The following is a 21,209-nucleotide window of genomic DNA, read 5'->3' on the forward strand; positions in this document are numbered from 1 at the left end:
TTTCAGCAGAGTCCTGATGAACAGAACATTATGTGTAACTCTGGCCACAGTTTCATCTAGAAAATGGGAACAATAATATTTTTATCTCAAGAAAAATGGTATGAGGATTAAAGGAGGTGAGTAACCATTCAAAACAGTAGTTGTGTTTATTTCTTTTAAATTTTTCACTGACCATTTCTGACCAGAAAACATAATTACTGTTGGGAACAATCTTCATTGTTGAACATGCTTGATAACTACCACAAGCTCCATAAGTAGAAAGTACTCCATAAATAATAACCGAATGAAGGAGTCATATATTAAGTAACAGTGATTAGTTATGGGCTAAAATTACTGTCATCTTAGGATTTCATCAAGGACTTGCTATCATAAGACAGGGGTAAAATAGATGACCCTAACTAAATGTTCAGAGAAACCCATAATGGGCTTTTGTTGCAGTAACCCAAATTTTAACAAAAATTAATGTATTAGTCACAGCTGAAGTTAAATAAAACAAAAAACAAAAACTCAGGGCTCACTCTCCAGTTGTATGGTTAACCAAGGGGGCTCATGGGATACCAGCAGTAAACACACTTAATCACACCACTGAAAGTTTAGATCCAGTGTTCCACTTCTCATTCTAAAAACAGCTCACACTTTTGGAGACAGAAAAAAAAAAGAATCTGGGAAACCAGATAAAGAATCCAGAATAATTTGTCCTAATTTCTTATTGTTCATTTTAGGAAAAAAAAAACAACACCAATTCTGTTTTGATCATTGAATACAACAGTGTATATACAACGCTGTCAATTTGTTGTATACAATGCCGATTTGCACCTGGAAACATGAGCAGTGGCTAATTTATTGTGGCCTGTAATTATAAATTAAACAATCATGAAATTACACAGTCCACTTAATTGATAAACAAACTGGGAAAAGTTAGCCAACTCTCATGCATTTCTCATCTATAATGACAAATCTCATTCTCTGTTGGTTTGGCATGCCTTTTTCATTTCAACTCTAGTTATTTTCTGTGTAAATAGTTATGTTTGTATTCATTTGATGAGAACAACTTAGCCTTTAAATGGACAGCTCATGTATGAACGATTAATAGAAAACATTTGTAAAAATCTGTTTAGCCTGAGGTTAAAAAGAACTGCAAATGTAGCAAGTGTGAAATGTGATTAGCAATTTTAGATGAGATAATTCTACTTTTTTCACAATCTGACAATATAAAATCAATTAAAGTGTTTTTCCTATCAAAATTTACTCACTGGATAATCTGACCAAAGGTACATGTATTTTTCCTGCTGGACAGCTAGCTTTTTCTTCTTAAATCAATAGAAGTGGCTCAACATTTTTAAAACTCAAAAAGGAACTAGGGGGTGGGGTGGGGAAGTAACCATAAATTTGATTACTGGCTTTTTGCAGTTGGTAAACCAACCGATCTAATCTAAATGCCTCAAAAACAATTTTTCTTTGACTAGCTCTAAAAATTAATTCCATTTTAACTCCCTCCAACTAACTGCACAGAAATCAGCAAGGAACAGAGTGTTAATGGTCTTATCGGTCACACATAATTTACAATTAGGGTTGACAAAGAAATGCTTCCCCGAAATTGATGCCCACTCTCCAGTTTTAATCTCTCATTCTTTTTAGTTTGAAGACCCCAAACTGGGATTAAGACCTTTGATCCTGCTGTAGACACGTGCGATTGGGGGGTAGCAACAGGTTTCGAAGGCAATAGTAGGGACCGGGCAGCTAATTTGCCTCCATCATCAATGATTAAGTACTGAACGAAAAATCGCTCATCACCAACAACCAGATCTTGCAGAACTCTCAGCAAATGAATAACTAGGGACTGGAGAAGCGCACTCGCCACGCAGACACCGAGACGGCGTCAAATCCACAGGGCATCCCTTCCGAGCGACACCTCTTTGTGTCCTGGGATTTAATCCCCACCCCCAGGGGCCCGCACATCGTAAGGAATAAGAGAGCTAGGCTACCATCTTCCTTGGTACCGCCAGGGCGACCTCAAAGACAGTAGCGCCGGCCCTTCTCCCCGTTTCTGGCCCGGCCCCAGGCGGACCCCAGTTTCCTGCGGCGCGGGAAGGCCGATTCCCTGGGAAGATGTTAGTCTGCGTGCGGAGGCTGCTCTGCACAGCTCCTCAGATCCGCCCTCATCCCAGTCCCCAGAGTAGTGATGGAGCCCGAGCTCTGTACGAGGCCAACCACGCCCTCTGCCAGCCCCTTCCCCATGCCCCGGACGGGTCGCAAGCCCCGCCTTCCTCCCCAGGGCCTGGCTTTCCCTCCAGGGTCCACTCTCGGGGCTCCCTGCCGCCCCCCGAAACCAATCCAGGACCCAGACAGCAGCCTTAGTGCCGTCCCATTCCCTCCTTGGCTTTCGGCGGAGTGCCCCGCCCTGGGCCGGGGGACGGGAGGGGGGTGACCGGCCGGCTCCGGAGGGGCCCGGGCCCCCACACTCACCATCCTCCCGCCGAGTCCCTCCTCCTCCTCCTGCCTCCCCGTTACCAGGGGCAACTGCTGCGGCACCGCCCCCGACGTCCCTCGCACGCACAGCGGAGGCGCAAAGCAGCGGTACAGGGCGGGGCTCAGTCCGCTTTACCCAAGTGCGCAAGCGCGCCCAAGTGCCCGCCCCCTGCGCAGGCGGGGGCTGGAGCGGCTGGAGGCGGGGGCTGCCTTGCCCAGACCTGTGGATGGTGAAAATTCGCTCACTGGGCTGGCAGGAGCCTCCCGGCCTGTGATTGGTTGGGAAGAGGGGCGTGGGGAGCGAGGGGGCGGTTCTCGGGAGCTGGGCCGCTGTACACCCTGGCCGGGCTTCCAACGCGGGCTACATCTGGTGGCGATTGTCTCAGTGCGTGCCTCCTGGGACCAGGTAAGGGGCCTTGGGAGGAGGCAGTCCGCTACATGTACCTCCAACCCGCTCACCCCTGGAGAGCGCTCGGGTTTCTGTCCTGACTCTGCCCAGGCAGGGCTGCGGGGCGGGCCGAACTTCCACCTGCAGAAGCCACGTGGCGCGAAGAGTGCCCTGGGGATGCCATGGGCCCCTCGCCATGGACCCCCTTTGCCTTCGATTGCCAGGCCCAGGTGGGGGGCAGGCGCACCCATCTGTACACTCTGTGTCAGAGTCCGGCATACGGGGAACCCGGCGAGAGGAGACCGCCTGTCGGAGGGCAAGAAGTGGTCTGGGGATTGGCCCTGAGCTGTGAGGAGGAGCTGACAGCAGAGGTGAACGGCATTTTGGGATCGGCCGGGTTATGCTAAGCTAAGTTGGACGGGACAGTGCACCTACACCGTCTACAGACCAGGAGACAGAAATGGATCTGCACTAACAGCCAAGGAAGATAGAGGGGGGTGCGTTTGAAAGTGCTAGCTCCCACCCTTTTCCCATGCACAGGACCTAAGAAGAGTTAGTACATATGTGCCAGGCCCTTTTCTAGTCGCCGGAGACACAGCAGTGGACAAAAATCTGCCCTCCTGGAAATTTCATTCTCACAACCCTAGGAATTGGTTATCTTAAGTGATGGAGTCTGATCTTGAACCAACTTTTACACACTGTTTACACTGTATACTGTGTTGCTTGTAAACACTATTGTCCAGTTAGGAGGAACAGAGTGGTTTATATCTATGATGTAAACCGAGAACGTTTAAAAAGCTGATAAAGTCTGGACGCAGATACACTTGGAAGTTTGCTAATGTGTGTGTGCCTATTACCTACCTCACTGGGTTCTTGTGAGGGTTATGTGAATTATTATATGTCGAGTACATAGAGCATTGCCTGCTATAAAGGAAGTGCTATATAGGGGTTAGCTGTTCTTAAGTTTCATCTAAGTTTTTGGGCTTTGCACCTCTTCCTACCAACAAGCTTTCGTTGGAATGAGGGTACATTTTCCCTGAATGGTCCTTAGCTATTTATGCATTCAACTAAAGTATTTTTAAAACATCTGCTACTTGTATACCTACTTCAGATCCTTAGAGAGAAAACTTAGTTCAGAAACTTGACTAAGGAGGTGCAAGATGTTTAGTTTAGAGCATGCACCCTGATAATCTACCCATTTCTAGACTGTTGGTTTTTTTGTGAAAAAGGCAAGGCAGGTTTTTCTGAGTTGTCTGTGTCTTACATCATGTTTGGCTTGGAGTCAGGTGAGCATCCATAAGCATACACCTGGCTTGTTTAGTTATTACTCTAATTCTCCAACTTGTTCTAGGCAACCTGGCCTCAAATTCTTGCCTATTTCAGTGTCTGACCTTTTAGAGGTTTTGGCTGCCTTGACCTTCCTCTGTTGTGAGTACCAGTGATGATGTTTTGTTTTTCTCCCTACTTGGGGCTACAAACAGGGAATTTTGGCCACTTTTCTCGCCTTGTAAGAGGATACCTCAGAAAGGGTTTGGAAGCCTGTTCTCTGAAGTTCTCGTATCATTTGCCAGAGAAAATTGGCTCTCTCTGGGAAGAATGAACACTTCAGGGGAGGTATTAGTCTATTTAATTTTTCTTTTCTTTTCTTTTTCTTGCTTGCCCTTCTTTCCTTTCCTTCCTTTTCTTCCTTTCTTTCCTTTCCTTTCCTTCTTTCCTCCTTTCCAAATAGGCTGTAGTGGGTAAAGGGCCTGTCTAGGTGGCTCTAAGCCTTGTGACCTTGGGGAAGTAGGGTCCTAGCTATTGTTGGATTTTTGGGGACTGGATCTATTTGTTGTTCATCTTCATATCAGCCACAAGCACTTAGTTCAGGGCTATATGTGCCACAAATGGTTACCATGCTGGCTCAATCAGTGTGAACTTTTTTCTAGGCTTCAGTTTCCTCTTCTAAACTGAGATCTTGGATCCCTAATGTCTTTGAGCCGTGACATTCTCTAATCCTAGAAGGCTGGTATCAGTTAATCCCCTGTTTGATTTCCACCTCCCACCTTCTTCCTAGTAGTGGAATCATAATTCTTCAAAAGTAGGGCCACCCTGGACTTGGTAGTGACCTTTCTAAGGTGGACTAGATGAGGCTTGTATGGGAGGAGGGAGAGTGATTATGGGAGAAAATGTAGAGACCAGATAGGATTCAATATAGTCAGGGTTACAGTCTGTAACTATGAAAGAAAGCCTACTCTTCTGTAACTGAGGCAAGGGCTGAATTTAACTTAAAAGAGGTGACATCTGTGATGCCAAGAGAACCCACGATTAAGTCAGAATGCATTTCAGGCAGGCAGTAAATATTTTTAGAGGGCATATGAACCATGCAGCAGCGAACATAACAGACATGGTCCTGATGCTCATGAACTTTACAGTCTGTCAGAAGAGACAGACTTTACACAAATATAATTGTCCCTCAGTATCCATGGGGGATTGGTTCCAGGACCCTGTGAATATCCAAATCCACAGATGCTCAAGTCCCTTATGTAAAATGGCATAGTATTTGCATATAACCTCTGCACATCCTCCCCTATAAATCATCTCTAGGTTACTGATAATACCTAATACATTCTTTTGTATTTGTATTATTTTTTATTATTGTATTGTTACTTTTCATTTTTTTTTTCTGAATATTTTTCATCTGTGGTTGGGGCCAACTGTAACTGTAAATGACAAGAAGGTGACAATTACAAGAGCCCAGTGTGCTGCAAAGAAGGATGCTGTGAGAATATATAACAGAAGGACTTGAGTTTGCCCTGAAGGAATCAGGGAAATATGCCCATTGGGGGACAGTGGGTATGGGGGGAAATGTTCCAGACAGATAATTTAGATTTTTTTTTGGCCTTATATTTTATGTAAGACAGGGACTGTGCAATTTCTATCCTAACCTCAATTAAGAAAGCAAAGGTGGGGCTGAGCCCGTGGCGCACTCGGTAGAGTGCTGCGCTGGGAGCGCGGCGACGCTCCCGCCGCGGGTTCGGATCCTATATAGGAATGACCAGTGCACTCACTGGCTGAGTGCCGGTCACGAAAAAACGACAAAAAAAAAAAGAAAGAAAAGGTGTTTGAATAACTTAGCAAATAATTACTTCTTCATGGTAGACGTGCTTCCCTTATGAGAGGCAGAGGACTTTGCAATGTTGAGTTGAGGGTGGAGAGAGATGTCAGTAGTCAGGGCCGTGTGTGTGTGTGTGTGTGTGTGTGTGTGTGTGTGTGTGTGTGTGTTGAGAGGCAGAGGACTTTGCAATGTTGAGTTGAGGGTGGAGAGAGATGTCAGTAGTCAGGGGTGTGTGTGTGTGTGTGTGTGTTGAGAGGCAGAGGACTTTGCAATGTTGAGTTGAGGGTGGAGAGAGATGTCAGTAGTCAGGGCCGTGTGTGTGTGTGTGTGTGTGTGTGTGTGTGTGTGTTTTGAGGGGGAGGCACAGCATTCTGCTCAGTCAGGCTGTCTCCAGTGTGAGCCTGGGTCTCTGTAAGCCAAGGCACTCTCTTTAGCTTCATGTAAGTCTGGGAAAGTGAATTCTTTCCCCTCCTCCCACTCCCAATTCAGTTGGGACTTAGAGAAATGCTTTTGGTCTTTAATCCAGCCTGCAGGAGGCCAAGTGGAGCGGAGGAGGTGGAAGTCAGAATTTTGGCAGTGCACACTCACTGCCTGCCTCTGACTTCTCGAGATTGCCACTTCACAGTAGCATCAGGGCCAGGCATCTTGGGCCTCTCCTCCTCTCCTGGTTCCTTTCTCTTAGGAAATGACTTAGCCCCTGTAAGTCAATCTCCTGAAGTCTCTTCCACCCCAAAATCTAAAAATTGACTGCTGATCTTCCTTCCCCCACTCGTTGGTTCCTCCCATCTCCCATCTCTCTGGTTGTTCTTTCTCCTCTTTCAGGTCTTGGCTTGCCTCTTAAATGTAGTGATTTTTCAGAGTTCGTCCTCAGCTGTCTATTCTTCCCTTTTGGTGTATTTTCACTGGAAAACTTTATCTTAAACCACCTCGATACTGCTGATGACATTTTTTACTTCTAGCCCACACTTCTGTGCTTTCTTCCAAGCCTGAATATCCACCTGCTGAGGAACCGGACCTCTTATTCAGCAAACATTTGGATACATGTGCTAGGCACTGGGGTGACCATGGTGAACAAAGTGAACACCCCCTGACTTAGAGGGTGAATTTTTTTTTTTTTTTTAAAGATGACTGGTAAGGGGATCTTAACCCTTGACTTGGTGTTGTCATCACCACGTTCACCCAGTGAGCCACAGGCCGGCCCAGAAGGTGAATATTTAAGTTAGTTAAGGTGGTATTTTACAAAAAAAGACAAATGACCTAGTAGTAGAAGATATAGAAGTAAATCTGAAAATTATTTCTAAAAAAAAAAAATATGTAGGTGATGAGTAGGTGTTATTTAGTGAAAGGGGGAGGGAATAACATTCTTGATAGGGAACAACATTTGGAAAGGACCTGAGACAGAAGGCAGCCTGTTGCTTTTTTTTTTTTTTTTGGTGGCTGGCCAGTTCCAGGATCGGAACCTTTGACCTAGGTGTTATAAGGCTGTGCTCTAACCATCTGAGCTAATTGGCTAGCCCCTACTGCATTTAAGAATGTTTCAGGGGGGCCGAGCCCGTGGCGCATTCGGTAGCGTGCTGCGCTAGCAGCGCGGCGACGCTCCCGCCGCGGGTTCGGATCCTATATAGGAATGGCTAGTGCACTCACTGGCTGAGTGCCGGTCACGAAAAAGACAAAAAAAAAAAAAAAAAAGAATGTTTCAGGGCACTTGAAACTCAACGTGTGGAAAATAAAACTCAGTTTTCTCCCTTAAAGCTTATTTTTCTCTATTCTCTGTCTCAGCACTTCATTGCTTAAGTCAGAAACCCTAGGTATCACTCTAGATATTTGTGATGTGTCTGCTTGATTAGGCTAAACAAGACTCGCAGGATTCCCTTTCTATATTTCCAGTTATAGTGGGCTATGAGGGAGTGTATGTACACCTTCTTCCAGTTCTTCAGTCAAACACTAATCTAGGTGCTGCTGTGAAAAGATTTTTCAGGTGTAATTAAAGTCTGTCATTGGTTGGCCTTAAGTTAATCAAAACGGTGATTATTCTGGGTGGCTTGACTTAATCAGATGGAAGCCCGAGACTTTGAGCCATGATGGGCCCTTGTTGCTCTCCTGTCCCCAAGATCTGCTGTTCCTGGCTGCCTGGCCTGCCAACTTCAGGCTTGCTCAGCCAACCCCCACAATTACTAAGACAATTAGCTAATTCCTTGTAATAAATCAATTTTTAAGTATTGATCAATATTATATATACTTATATGTGTAGAGGACATATGTGTGTATATATCTCTGTGTGTGTGTACATCTACATATATATATTTATATGTTTACTAATTCTGTATCTCTGGTTGAACCTTGACTGATACAATACCCAATGGCTTAGCAAATTCCTAAGATTCTACTTCTTTAAATGGTTCTTCCATTTTGGTCCTTTTCAGGTCCATCTCAGTTCATTTGAAACCCCCTTCTTGCCTGGATTATTACAGTTCCCTTCCAGCTGGTCTCCCTGCATTCTCTGAGGTCCTACCACACCCTGTTTATTCTCATATGATTGCCCTGAGTTTTCTTTCTAAACTGTACATCTGATTTTGTATTCTTCTTAAAGTCTTTTAATGACTTCCTGAAATTTTCAGACAAAAATTCAAAGGCCTCAGCTTTTTAAAATATGACTCCATTTCTCTCCTCTCTTAGCATATAAATCATGCTTCTTTTGGAAATTTTAGTTTGCAATATACATTTACAACGAATCCAAATCCGCTTTCAAATAACAGTATACCACTTCACGGTAGTGCAAGAACCTTATAACAGAGTATTCCCAGTTCCTCCCTGCATCCTTTATATCACCGCTGTCATTCATTTCACTTATCCATAAGCTATAATCATCAAACACATTGTTGCTATTACTATTTTGAGCGAACTATTATCTGTTTGTTAACTGTTAACAATTTAGAATGAGAAAAATATTTTATCTTACCTTCTTTTATTCCTTCTCTAACACTTGACCTATATAATTTTCTTTCTGAAGAACTTCTTTTAACATCTTGCAAGTCAGGTCTACTGGTGGCATATTCCTGCAATTTTGTTTGTGCAAGACAATCTTTATTTCTTCTTCACTTTTGAAGAATAATTTCATTGGATACAGAATTCTAGGTTGGTGGGTTTTTTTCTTGTAACACTAAATATTTCACTCCACTCTCTTGTTTGCATGGGTTCTGAAGAGAAATTCAATGTAGTTCTTACCCTTGCTTCTCTATAGGTAACATTTATGTTCCCCTTCTGGCTTCTTTCATGATTTGTTTGTCTTTGACATTCTTCAGTTTGAATACGATATGCCTTCATGTTAATTTTTTGGTAGTTATTCTGCTTAGTGTTCTCCGAGCCTTGTGTATCTGCGTTTTGGTGTCTCTCAGTAATTTTGGAGAATTCTCACTCATCATTACTTAAGATATTTTTTCTGTTCATTTCTTTCTTTTTCTGTGCTCTCATTATGTGTATTTATACCTTTTGTAATTGTCCCACAAATCTTGGATATTTTGATTTTTCTTTGGGTTTTTTGTTTGTTTGTTTGTTTGTTTTTCCTTCTTTTTTCTCTTTTCAGTTTGGGAAGTTTCTATTGACACATATTCAAGCTCACCGATTCTTTCCTTGGCCTTTGTCCAGTCTACTGATCAGGCATTTTTCATTTCTGTTACAATGTTGTTGTTGTTTTTCTGTTACACTGTTTTTGATTTGTAACATTTCCTTTTGATTCTTTCTTAAGAGTTTCTGTCTCTGCTTATGTTGTTTGTTCTTGTATGTTGTCTACTTTTTAGAGTCCTTAGTATATTAATCATAGTTAATTTAAATTCCTGGCCTGATACTTCCCAAATCTCTGTTGTAGCTGAATCTGGTTCTAATGCTTGGTCTGTTTCTTCAAACTTGTTCTTACCTTTTAGTATGCCTTGCAATTTTTTGTGGAAAGCTAAACATGATATACCTGATAAAAGGAACTGAGGTAAATGGTGTTTAATGTGAGGTTTTATGTTTATCTGTCTAGGAAATAGGCTGTGTTTACTGCTTGCTGTAGCTATGGGTGTCAGTGGCTAAAAGTTCATCTCCTGTCCTTTTTTTTGTCTCCCCTGTTGTCTTTGGGTTTGTAGAGACTTCTTCTTAAATAAGGCCTGAGACTTGCAGTTTTTTCTGTTGTAATACCTTGTTGTTCTGCAGAAGCCCTACTGATGCAGAGGTGAGCTGGGGGAGGAGAAGCATTCCATATCCTATGATTAGGCCTCAGTCTTGTAGTGAGCCTGTGCCCTGGACTTTTACAAGGGCTTCTCAGTCTCCCCTACCCCACTTTCAGTGATACAGGAAGGCTGTTGGGGGCTGGAGTTCCCTTTCCCCAAGTTGGTTAGGCTCCGGTAAAATAGTTTCCCTTGAGGGCAGGTCTTGTTGGGAAGAACAGAGGGCTCTGGGTGTATTTCAAAGTGGCGCCTTCCCCCATCTCCCTGCCAGAAGCACCAGGGGGTATTATATACTATTCCATGGGTGGGCTCTTGTTCCCCAGTCAGACTCGGAGCTCTCCAAGGACAGCTCTTGTCTCTTTTACTAGTCTCTCCCACAGTGTGATCAAGCACAGGGCCGGCCACCAGCAGGCACCCAGGAAACACATGTTGGTGCCCAGTTGCTCTGTCTGGTGAACATGCTGGTCCTCCCAAGCTGACTCAGCTGATGTCTAGTAGCTGGTGAAAGCAGGCAGTCCACAACAGTAGGAGGTGCTCCGGGCATCTGGGGCAGGCCTTGATTTGGGGAACAATCCTCATTTTTCCTTTGTCCACAGTTTTGTGTGTAAGCAGGATGGAGGCTGACCTGTCTGGCTTTAACATCGATGCCCCCCGTTGGGACCAATACACTTTCCTGGGACGGGTGAAACACTTCTTCAACATCACAGACCCCCGCACTGTCTTTGTACCAGAGAGGCAGCTAGACTGGGCCAAGGTGACGGTGGAGAAGAGCAGGTGCGTGGTTCAGGGAAGGGGCTGGAGGCAGTAGGGTGACATTAATGGATCCTCTAGGGAAGAGGTAGAAACTGAAGGTGAAGGAGTAGGCAGAGATCTCAGGAAGGAGAGAGAAATGAGAGCGGGGAGACTGGGAGGCATTGATCAGACTGGGTGGTAACTGTGTGTTGTCCTTGGGTGGCAGGATGGGGGTTGTGCCACCAGGCACCCAAGTGGAGCAGCTGCTGTATGCCAAGAAGCTATATGACTCTGCCTTCCACCCTGACACTGGGGAGAAGATGAACGTCATTGGTCGGATGTCCTTCCAGGTCCCTGGTGGCATGATCATCACAGGCTTCATGCTCCAGTTTTACAGGTGAGACCTGGAAGCAAGGCAGTGGGAGGTGTAGCTGCCTGGGTCTGCTAGGCAGGGAGCCATATTATGGTAATAATAATAGTCCTCTTTATTGATCACTTACCAGATACCAGGCACTGTGCTAAGTTCTTTGCGTGTATTTGTCTTATTTAATCTTCTCAACAACCCTACACGTAGGTACTATTATTGTTTCCATTTTATAGATGAAGAACTGGAGTTCTAGAGAGGCTAAGTAACTTGCCCAAGTTTACACAGTCAGAAAATAAGGGTGCCTGGATTTCAACTGAAGCCATCCTGTCTTGTACTCTCAACAAATAAGCTATCCTAATTCCCTCCTTAAAAAGTACTTGTTCCACAATAAATTTATTTTTATAATGTAACATCCAAATAAGAAAAATAGAAAAAGACCCTTTCTCTTGGCTTGGTTGGGGAGAGAATAAACTTTTTCAGTGGCTGCTGGATGTGTGACTCTTCCCCCTCCCTTCCTGTCCCTCCCCCTGCCTTGTCTACCCCGTGTGTTCAGTTATTGAGCTAGACCTTGGGCCAGGTGTTGGGAATATAAAGACTTTAGTCCCTCCCCTCAAGGAGCTCCCAGTTTTGCTGAGGAGACCAAGAAGTAAACAGTTACAGTACAACTTGGTAAGTGGTAGGTTGGGGGAAGAATATGGGGTTGTGGGAGCAGGGAGCATGGAATGGCTAACTCTGTCTCAGGAGGGGCAGGGGAAAGGTTGAGAAGGTTGCAAGGAGGAAGTGATCTCTCAACAGAGCAGGATTTTGCCATGTATGGAAGTGGGGGGTGGGGAGAGGGATATTCCAGGTAGAGGGACCAGCCTGTACAAAAGCCCAGGTGCATAAAACAGCATGGGAATGGTTTAGGGAACTGCAGGTAATGTGGTGTGACTGGTGCACCCCAAGTCCTCCCTTACTTACTCCTCTCTGCTTTTCCCGGCCTCCCTTATGGGTAGGACGATGCCGGCGGTGATCTTCTGGCAGTGGGTGAACCAGTCCTTCAATGCTTTAGTCAACTACACCAACAGGAATGCAGCTTCCCCCACATCAGTCAGGTAGGAGACCTGACCCCCAAGCTGTCCTCTTGCCTCCCCGGGAACAGCCCTTCTAAAGGGTTTCCAGGCTGTCAGTCCTCCCTGGGTGGGTCCTACCCTGGGCAGGTGATCAAGTCACCCTTTTCCAGGGTTTGGCAGTATTTCCTCAGGAAGAAGAAGAGTCTCTTCTTCCTAGAACGATACAAAATTTGTTCATTCATTCTTCTACAAATATTTCTTGAGTGTGTATTATGTGGCAGGCAGGTTCAAGGTGCTGAGGATACATTGTTGAGTAAGACATGTGGCCAATGTTCTGGTGGAGTGTAAGGTCTCTTAAGAAAACAAGCACAATGATCTCAGATTGTGATTCCTGCCATTAAGGACATAACAGGGTGACAAGACAGAGGAGAGCAGCAGGGTGCCTCTGTAGATAGGCTGGTCAGGAAGACCTTTCTGCAGAGATGACATTTCACCTTGCATGAAATGAAGTTCACAGAGGATAAGGATTTGACCATGCAAGAGCCCAGGGAAGAATTCCTTGGATAGGGGGCAGCAGCGTGCAGAGCTTCTGAGGCAGGAAAGAGTTTGTCATGTTTAAAGTACTGAAAAAAGGCCAAGGGGGCTGGAGCATTGAATGAAGGGGAGAGGGTCACAAGATGAGGCTGGGACAGCAAATTACATGTGGTTTTCAGACATGAAGCCTCGTTACCAGACTTTCTCACCCTCAGCCAGCAGGGCTCCCCACTCCCAAGCATCTTTCTCCTCCACTAGGCAGATGGCCCTTTCCTACTTCACAGCCACAACCACTGCGGTGGCCACTGCTGTAGGCATGAACACGTTGACGAAGGTATGTGTGGGGCTGCTGTGAGCATGGTGGCCTCTTGGGGGCAGCAGAGTCCTAGGGAAAACATCTTTCCTCAGGGGACATTTCCCCAGTCTGGGTGAGTTTGGGTACGGTAAGAGCCAAGCCAAGTAGTGAGAAATAGAGCAGAGCCATCCCCATGTTGGTCCTTCTTGGGCCTTCCCCAACTGGGTGTCTGGCAGTAGTGAGGTCTAATTTTCTTTCTTGTTTGTCGTCCTTCAGCCCCTCCACTCCCCTCTTCCAGTGAGCCTGAACAGTCCCATTGTTCCCTTTTCCCGACAGAGAGCTCCACCCTTGGTGGGCCGCTGGGTGCCCTTTGCCGCCGTGGCTGCAGCTAACTGTGTCAATATCCCAATGATGCGACAGCAGTGAGTACAGTGAGCCCTTTTTCTCCGTATAAACCACAAGGTTAGCAGGGAAAGGGCAAGAAACCAAGGCAGTGGGTGGCTTCTTGGGACTGAGGTGGGTGTGGGGAGGGCTGCTGGGCTGAGCCTCTGAAGAGTCCCTGAGGATTGGCTGTTCCTATGGTGATGGACCCAGGAGTGGCAGGTGACTTAGGTTTAGTCAGTGTGTCAGGTACTGTGGGAGGCCTATTCTGGATGGTGTGGGATAGGGGAGATAGGGTGGGCCTGTGGGGTTTTATACTAGATCCTATCCTTTCATCTGAAACTGGGTTAAAGCTGTGAACTCTGCCTACTTCCAAAGCCCTGGGGATGGCTTACAGAATGAACCACAGCAGAGCAAGTTATCTAAAGACAGAACAGAACCAAGAAACTTCGAAAGCAGCCAGAGGAGTAGGTAGATGTTTTCCAGGCACCCAGCTCTAAGCTTTTCAGCAGAAAAGGTAAAGGAGAAACTCACAATGTCTTACAATTTTTGTTTCTTGACCAGAGAAGGCATAGATATTCCTCTGTTGTAAGGTTTTTTTGGTTTTTTTTTTTTTTTTTTTTTGGTTTTTTTGGTGGCTGGCCAGTAGGGGGATCCAAACCCTTGATCTTGGTGTTAAAGCCTGTGCTCTAACCAACTAAGCCAAATGGCCAGCCCTGTTATGAGATTTTAATGATGTAATATACACAAAGACTCACATCAGCACCTGGAATATAACAGATGCTACATTAGTGTTAGCTATTATTGCTTCCATTGCCATCAGTGTCAGTATCCACAAACCACACTTCCTTCGGACTGCTAGCTAATGGAAATTTATCACAATAGCTCTTGTAGAAAGAGCACTGCCAGAATAGTCATGCACCCACACTGCTCTTCTCTTCTTTCCTTCCCCCAGCCTGTGGCTCTTTACTGACAGATGAATGAGTCCCAGCCACCTACCTGGTCTCAGGTTGTGTGCTGTTAAGAACTGGCCTGACAGTAATAGCCAGAGTAGCTACTGTTTGTGGAGTTGTCATTCTGTGTCAGGTGCTGGACTAAGCACTTTGCAGATATTATCTTGTTTAATCCTTACCACGTCCTAGGAAGTAGGTGCCAGGATTATCCCCATTTTGCAGATGAAGAAAACTAAGGCTTTAGAAGGGTTAAGGAATATGCTCAAGGTCACACACGTACTCTGCAGTTTCAGGATTCAACCTAGGCAGTATGGGCCCAGGGCCAGCTCTCTTAGCTACTACCCTAGATCACTTCTGAGATACCATTCCCTGGAGTGCAGAAAGAAGGCCAAAGTGCCAGGTTGCAGGAAGTAGCTCCCCAGAGCTTGAGTGCCCTGGTCTTGGTCCTCTGGTGTGTCACATGGCTGGCAGGCTTCCAGCACCCCTTTCCCAAGTCCAGCAACTCCTGTCTATGTTTAGGGAACTCATCCAGGGCATCTGCGTCAAGGACAAGAATCACAATGATATCGGTCATTCCCGGGTGAGCAGAGGCCTCCTTTTGGGGTGGGAGGAGGGAATTCCCTTTGAGACCCTGTGTTCCCCTCAGTGATCAGAGCAGGCCTGGGCACCATTATAGGACTAGGAAGCCTTCTCCCTGACTCCATCCTCTTTCCCTGTCAATTTTTCCCTACATGTCTCGGTTTAAAACAGACTTCTTATGTCCTTTCTCCATCATTTCTGGTCCTGAAGCCATAAAAGTCTGGCTGGGTGGGGGAGAGTGGGAGAGAGAGGTCACTGAGACCTTGGCAGGTCCATCCATTCCCCTTTACAGGCTCAGACTTGGCCATGGCCCTGACCCAGCCCTCTGGTGCAGCCCAGGTACACTGGATAAATCATTCCTAACAACTCACTCCTTTCTGCCCTCAGAGAGCTGCAGCCATAGGCATCACCCAAGTGGTTATTTCTCGGATCACCATGGCAGCTCCTGGCATGAGTAAGAGGGGGAAGCCCCCCATCCTGGGGATCTCTGGAACACATGGTAGAGGCCTCAGCCACACTCAGCTTTCGGGTGGGAGGTGGGACCCCAGCTTCTCCAGCTGTGCTTCTCAGAATTGTTTGTTTGAATGCTGAAAGCCAGGAGAGCCACACTAATTCCTAGAACATCAATTAATCAGAGATTTGGGGGAGAAAGTTCTTTTCATTCATTAAGCACCAGTGAATACAGTGTGGGATACCAGGGAGACTGGTAGAGAAAATAAATTTCCTGCCTTGATTTGCTTCCAGCAGGGGCATATTGCAGAGTAGGATATAAAATTTGTTTACGTGAGTCTTCAAAGATACTCTGTACTTTTGAGAAGGACGCTTTGGGGCTAGTGGCACATGTCTTCCTGGTATTACAGGTATGCAGGTTGAGAAATTTGGGAAGCTCCGTTCTGCTGGGACATGGGAGAAGTTGGGGGAGGCTACTTCTACACGGTCTTCTGCTCTTCTCCCAAATGACAAGTACTTTCTGGAATTTCTGGGCAAGGAGGGAGAATCACTCAGTCCCTGATATGACTTCAGAAATGGGTCTTGGGCCAAGTCTTCCAGCCCTCCCCTCAGCTTCTACCCTGGTCTCTTCCAGTCTTGTTGCCAGTCATCATGGAAAGGCTGGAGAAACTGCATTTCATGAAGGTATTGGGCTTTTCCTTTGCATCTTCCCTTCCCAGAGTCCCCCCAGCTCCACCTGTGCCTGGGGACTCCTAACCCTCCCATCCTTCCCTCTTACCACCACCCCATCACCTCAGTCAAGGAGGGGCCATACTAGTCCCTGCTGGCCTCCTGTTTAGATTTCATAGCCAGTTTCCTGACCTTGTCTTCAGAGAGCAAGGAGAGTCCCCCTTCTCCTCCCCTTCAGGGCAGAATATCTCTGCCTGTGGGATCTTCTACCTGGCTGATCCATGGCAGGGCAGGCATGGGGTTCCCCTGAAGGTGTAGAAGTTCCATATGGGTCTCTCTTTTATTTATTTTGTGCAGAAAATCAAGGTCCTGCATGCCCCATTGCAGGTCATGCTGTCTGGGTGCTTGTGAGTATCGTGTTCTGGTGGTTTGGGTCCTGTGGTGGCTGGGGAGCCCCAGGTCTGTCTTCTTGTATAGCCCATGTTGGAGAACTTGTACTCCTTTACCTGCCTTTAAAAGTGGCCAAGCTCAGAAGACCTGTGGTTCATCTGGAGAGCTCTTGCCCCGTCATTTTTGGGGGCAGTAGGCTGGCGAGGCTCTGTATACACATCGGAATGGAAAGCGGAATGCTTGGGTGCTCTCCTGTCCTGGGGTCTCCCCTCTGACCTCGAGTCTGGAGCAGTTTTCAAGAAGAGACAAGAATGATGAGACATAGCTTTGGCTGGGGCTGTCAATGTTCCAGCCTCGCACAGGAGGAAAATGCCACAAGTCAGGTCAGCATTCTTAGGTTCCTGCCATTGACTGGACACGTCCTACCATTAATCATACTGTACAAGGCCACAGGACTAATGACAGCAACAACAGAACAACTAACATTGATTGAATGTTTTCTGTGGCCCCACTGAACTAATGCTTCACATCTACAACTTCACTTGATTCTCTCAGCCCCAAAGGTGTATATATATATATATATATATACTATTATTATCTCCTTTTGCAAATGAAGAAACTGAAGCTTAGAGAGATTAAGAAACTTGCCCAAGTTTATATAGCTGGTAATTGCTGGTGCTGAGATTTGATCCTCAACAGTCTAACATTTTGCTATACTCACTTCTGCTAATTATATTATCACTGATTGAGTAGTTGCTGTGGTCTGGGTGCTGTACATACACTGTCTTATTTAATCTTCACAGTAGCCCTGCAAAGTAGGCACTGTTGTCCTCCCTCTGCTGGCCCAGAGCTAACTTGCCCAAGATTGCACAGCTAGTAAGTGGCAAAGCTGGGATTCAGACCCAGGTCTAATGAAAAAGACCTTGCATCCCCAAACATGATTCTGGCTAGCATCATCAACATCATCTGAGAACCCGTTAAAAATGAAGACTCTCAAGCCCTTCCTCAGATCCACTGAATCAGCATCTGCTGTTTTATAAGCTCCTCATGTTATTTGTGTGCAAAGTGAAGTTTGAGGAACTCTGCCCTTTCCTGTGCTCGAACAGCCTAGGTTTTCACTGAATAAAGGAGCAGGGCCTCAGAATTCATATCACTCACTCCTTTCCCTGCACATCAGTGGGTGCTAGTGGTCTTTAGGTCTGCTGCTTGCACTCCCTGTCTTCATCTGCTTGAACAGCAGGGATGGGGTGGGGTTGTGGAGGGGACTGATTTTATCCCCCTGCCAGAATGAGTTTCCTGGCACTCATAGTCCTCTCCCTCTCCATAGTTGGAGAGAGAGGACTACAGGGCCCTCTGGGAAGGCAGGTCAGGTGCATGGGCATCTCTCCCTTCCCTAGGGGAGCTCAGGGAGGGTGTGTAGGTGGGCCTGTGGGGAGATGTCCCCTAATGCTTTGGTTTCTCCTCTCTTACAGCCTCATCTTCATGGTGCCAGTGGCATGTGGGCTCTTCCCACAGGAATGGTATCAGCTATTCATTCCTCACTTTGTTTCATTGAATACCCTGTCACCACTCCATCTGACCTGCCTGCCATCCAGGAGAGATGGTGGTGGCAGGAAGGACATCATTTGTCCAAGGACAAGCCCATCAGCATAAACTCTGGGCCTCTTAGCCTCAGTGAATGGTGGACCAAAACAGAACTCCAAGGGGCAGGAGAAGTAGGAGAACGAATGAGGTTGCTTCTTCTGAGTGGAGTAAGGGCTGTTGGGAGAGGGGGTGGGGGAACAACGAGAGGCTTTCTTTCCCTGCTGGCTGGGTTATTAGAAAGGTCTCCCCTGACTGGACCTGCTTGTTAAAGTTGAATAAGGAAACAGGTACTTATACTGACTCATGTTTGCCAGAGGGTCGACAACTTGGACCTGTGCACATCCCTTGTGTGTCCCTGGAGGGGGTTTGGGGGTGGAGAAGGGATGATGGAGAAGGGAAGGGAAGTGTCAGACTGGGGGAAGGGTAGCTTGAATGCATACCAAGAAGATGCCAGTTTCCCCTTCCTCAGTACTCTAGTTCAGTACTAGTTCAGTGGTCATCTGCTAGGCATCTCCTGTGTCCCAGGCACTGTACTTGTAATCTTGTGGAGAAGACAGAAGTTTAAAGCAAGAACCTTAGCTCAGGGAGAATGAAGTCAGGCCTGATTAGAGGTAAAAGCAACACATTGTGCTATACAGAGGCCAATAATAATTCTGGCTGGAAAAATCAGGAGGGGATTCTTGGAGGTGGCAATTGAGTTGAACTTTATCTGAGGGTAATTTGCTGCTTGGTCCAGAAGGCATGCTCATAACCCACTCCTGTTCTCTTTTTAGTGAATTGCCCGTGTCCTATGTGGAACCAGAGCTCCAAGACACCATCAAGGCCAAGTATGGAGAACTTGTGCCTTATGTCTACTTCAATAAGGGTCTTTAAATCTCCCACTCCAGCAAGGACCAGTATATACCCATGTTTACCAGGTCCTCCTTAGCTGCTGTGCGCTCCTGTGCCCTCATTCCTCTGCCAACAACTCTCAAAGGCCAGGATGGATTGAGGGTGGGGGTGGGAGGATGCCTCATGCTTCCACCCGGAATCTGGTTTTTTGGAGTCTAGGGGATGAAAGTGAAAAAGGAGAGCAAAGACCAAAGTCTGTCTGCTTCTTCCTTCACCGCTGTCCTTTGGAGATCAGAAGCTGAGGCCCTCTCAGGCAGAAGTTGCTGGCGCCTGGGGGAGACATGCAAACAAATCATTTGGAAAACTTAGGAAAATTTTAGGATTCTCGTTCTAGCCAGGATTGGAGAAGAGCCCCTGGGACGAAGAGAAGCTCCTACTCCTCTTTCCTCTTCCCTTCTTCCTCCTCTCTCAAGTAGTGGAACCATTTACGCATGCAGTTCTAGCCTAACTCAGGAGGAGAAGGGGGAAGACGTCTGCGCCGCTCTGGAGACTCATCTCCCTTCTTCCCCATTTTCCTCTCCATTGCCCCCTGGTTGGCAAGCTTTTTTGGGAGTGTAGCTAAACTTGAGTTTCTCAGGCACCCAAGAGTTATTAGTGCTAAAAAGGATACTATGTGAGGCAGCAGAGTTTCATGATGCTTTAAGCTCCATCTGTTGACATAGACTTTACTGTGCCCTAAAATCATGTCTGAATCTGTTCTTGGGATCTCCTCTGTAATTGTGGAAGTTCTCTTCCCCCCACTGCCTCACATGTCTGTTTTAAAAGATAAATCCACTAACTGTGAGTAAAAAGGATATATGTAAGCACTGACCACGTTTTTTTAAGACTATACTTTTTTTTTTTAGTCATTACACAATATAAACATTTTTTGTGGCCATTTACCAATTTCTCCCTCCCCTTCCCTCCCTCTTTCCCACCTCTGGTGGTAATCACACATTTTAATGGGTATAGCTTCCTGGCTGCCTCCCTTCCTCAGTCCATGAGGTTAAATACCAAAAAAGACTGGTGTGTACTGAATAGGAAAGGGAAACTATTTGGACATCTCTAAGAGAAGCCAACCAAGACCAAAGAACCGTAAAGGACACAACAAAGCAAAGCCACTTTCTTTCCCCAGCTTGGCTGCCCTAGGTGATTTCTCAAGCTTCTCAGGGAACTGTTGTGGCTTACCTGGGGTCAACGTGTGTATGAGTTTTGTCTGGTAGGATTTTCTGACTCTGTTCAAAGGATATCACTGTGAATTGAATAAATTTCTTGAAAGAGCCTGAAAGGAAAGTAGGATCTGGTCTTACTTTGGTGTTGGCATGTCAGAGGGTATCACAACTAAAAGAGGAAACTGTTGTTCATTGTTTATTAAAGGGGAAGAATTCACCTGTCTCTGCTGGAAGCTCCAGGGTCTCCCAGAATGGGAGCTGTGTTGCCCTAGAGCAGTATTTGGCAAACCATGGCTCAAGGGGCCAAATCCACCTGCTGCCTTTTTTTTTTTGCACCTGAGAATTAAGAATGATTTTGCATTTTTAAAGAGCTGGAAAATGAAAAACCAGGAATATGTAACAGACATCCTATATGTGTGGCATGCAGAACCTAAAATATTTAGTATTTGACCCTTCACACAGAAAGTTTCCCTTGCCCTTGATCAGTGGTTCTTAAGAAGTGCATTAGAATTACCCATGGGGCTTGTTAAAACATAGGTAGTATGGCTCATCCTCAGATCATAGGATTTCTAATTCTGTAGGTCTGAGGGGAGCATGAAAAAATGTGCATTTCTAGTAATTTCCTGGTAAGGCTGATTCTGTTGGTCTGGAGACCACACTTTGAGGAATACTACTGTAAAGACAGAGGGTCTCCTCCCTGAGGCCAAATTGACTGCAATTTGATTTTCCCCCATTAAAAAAAATTAAAATATAACTTGTATACCATAAAATTGATGTGGGAGGTGCAAATCCGGACTGTGTAGGGTTTAGTGTTTCTGTCCAGCATCTCAGTTTGAGCTCTCAGGTGAAAGGAGAAAGTGAGTTGGGGCAAAATCACCTGTTTGTCAAATTGAATTGGGGTTTCCTAATGATGATGATACCTGGCCTTTACAAAGAGGACTTAGAACTCCTTGAATCCAGGATTAAGAGACCCTGTCCTGTGAAAATAATTTGGACCTTGCTTAGAACTCAATCTTTGCTTC

The 21,209-nt window shown here is 46.0% G+C and overlaps 2 protein-coding genes across 5 annotated transcripts in view; one reads left to right on the forward strand and one right to left on the reverse strand.

Annotated features, from left to right (window-relative positions):
- ARL3 (ADP ribosylation factor like GTPase 3) overlaps positions 1–2,528 on the reverse strand; it is a 32,027-nt gene extending 29,499 nt beyond the window's left edge. The window contains exon 1 of the mRNA XM_063102777.1: positions 2,467–2,528. Within this exon, the coding sequence (XP_062958847.1) occupies positions 2,467–2,469 (3 nt within the window). The 5' untranslated portion in view covers positions 2,470–2,528. The remainder of the gene's footprint in view (positions 1–2,466) is intronic.
- A 263-nt stretch (positions 2,529–2,791) lies between these two features.
- Positions 2,792–20,254, forward strand: SFXN2 (sideroflexin 2). 4 transcript variants are annotated; one of them, XR_010024055.1, is made up of 14 exons: positions 2,792–2,875; positions 10,756–10,933; positions 11,118–11,288; positions 12,254–12,352; positions 13,103–13,178; positions 13,476–13,561; positions 14,993–15,053; positions 15,440–15,506; positions 15,913–16,015; positions 16,137–16,186; positions 16,529–16,578; positions 16,691–16,944; positions 18,034–18,312; positions 18,919–20,254. XR_010024055.1 is itself a non-coding variant. In XM_063102555.1 (12 exons), exons 2-12 carry the CDS (start codon positions 10,773–10,775, stop codon positions 19,016–19,018), a joined length of 969 nt encoding a protein of 322 aa, XP_062958625.1. In that variant the 5' UTR covers positions 2,792–2,875; positions 10,756–10,772; the 3' UTR covers positions 19,019–20,254. The 4 variants fall into 4 exon arrangements, 2 of the variants coding, with proteins under 2 accessions (XP_062958625.1, XP_062958624.1); XR_010024056.1 differs by having other exon boundaries at positions 18,034–18,081; XM_063102555.1 differs by lacking the exons at positions 15,913–16,015; positions 16,691–16,944 and having other exon boundaries at positions 18,034–18,081.
- Positions 20,255–21,209: the final 955 nt, after the last annotated feature.

This window comes from Cynocephalus volans, chromosome 7 (assembly GCF_027409185.1).
Source record: "Cynocephalus volans isolate mCynVol1 chromosome 7, mCynVol1.pri, whole genome shotgun sequence".
In the NCBI taxonomy this organism is placed as follows: Eukaryota; Metazoa; Chordata; class Mammalia; order Dermoptera; family Cynocephalidae; genus Cynocephalus; species Cynocephalus volans.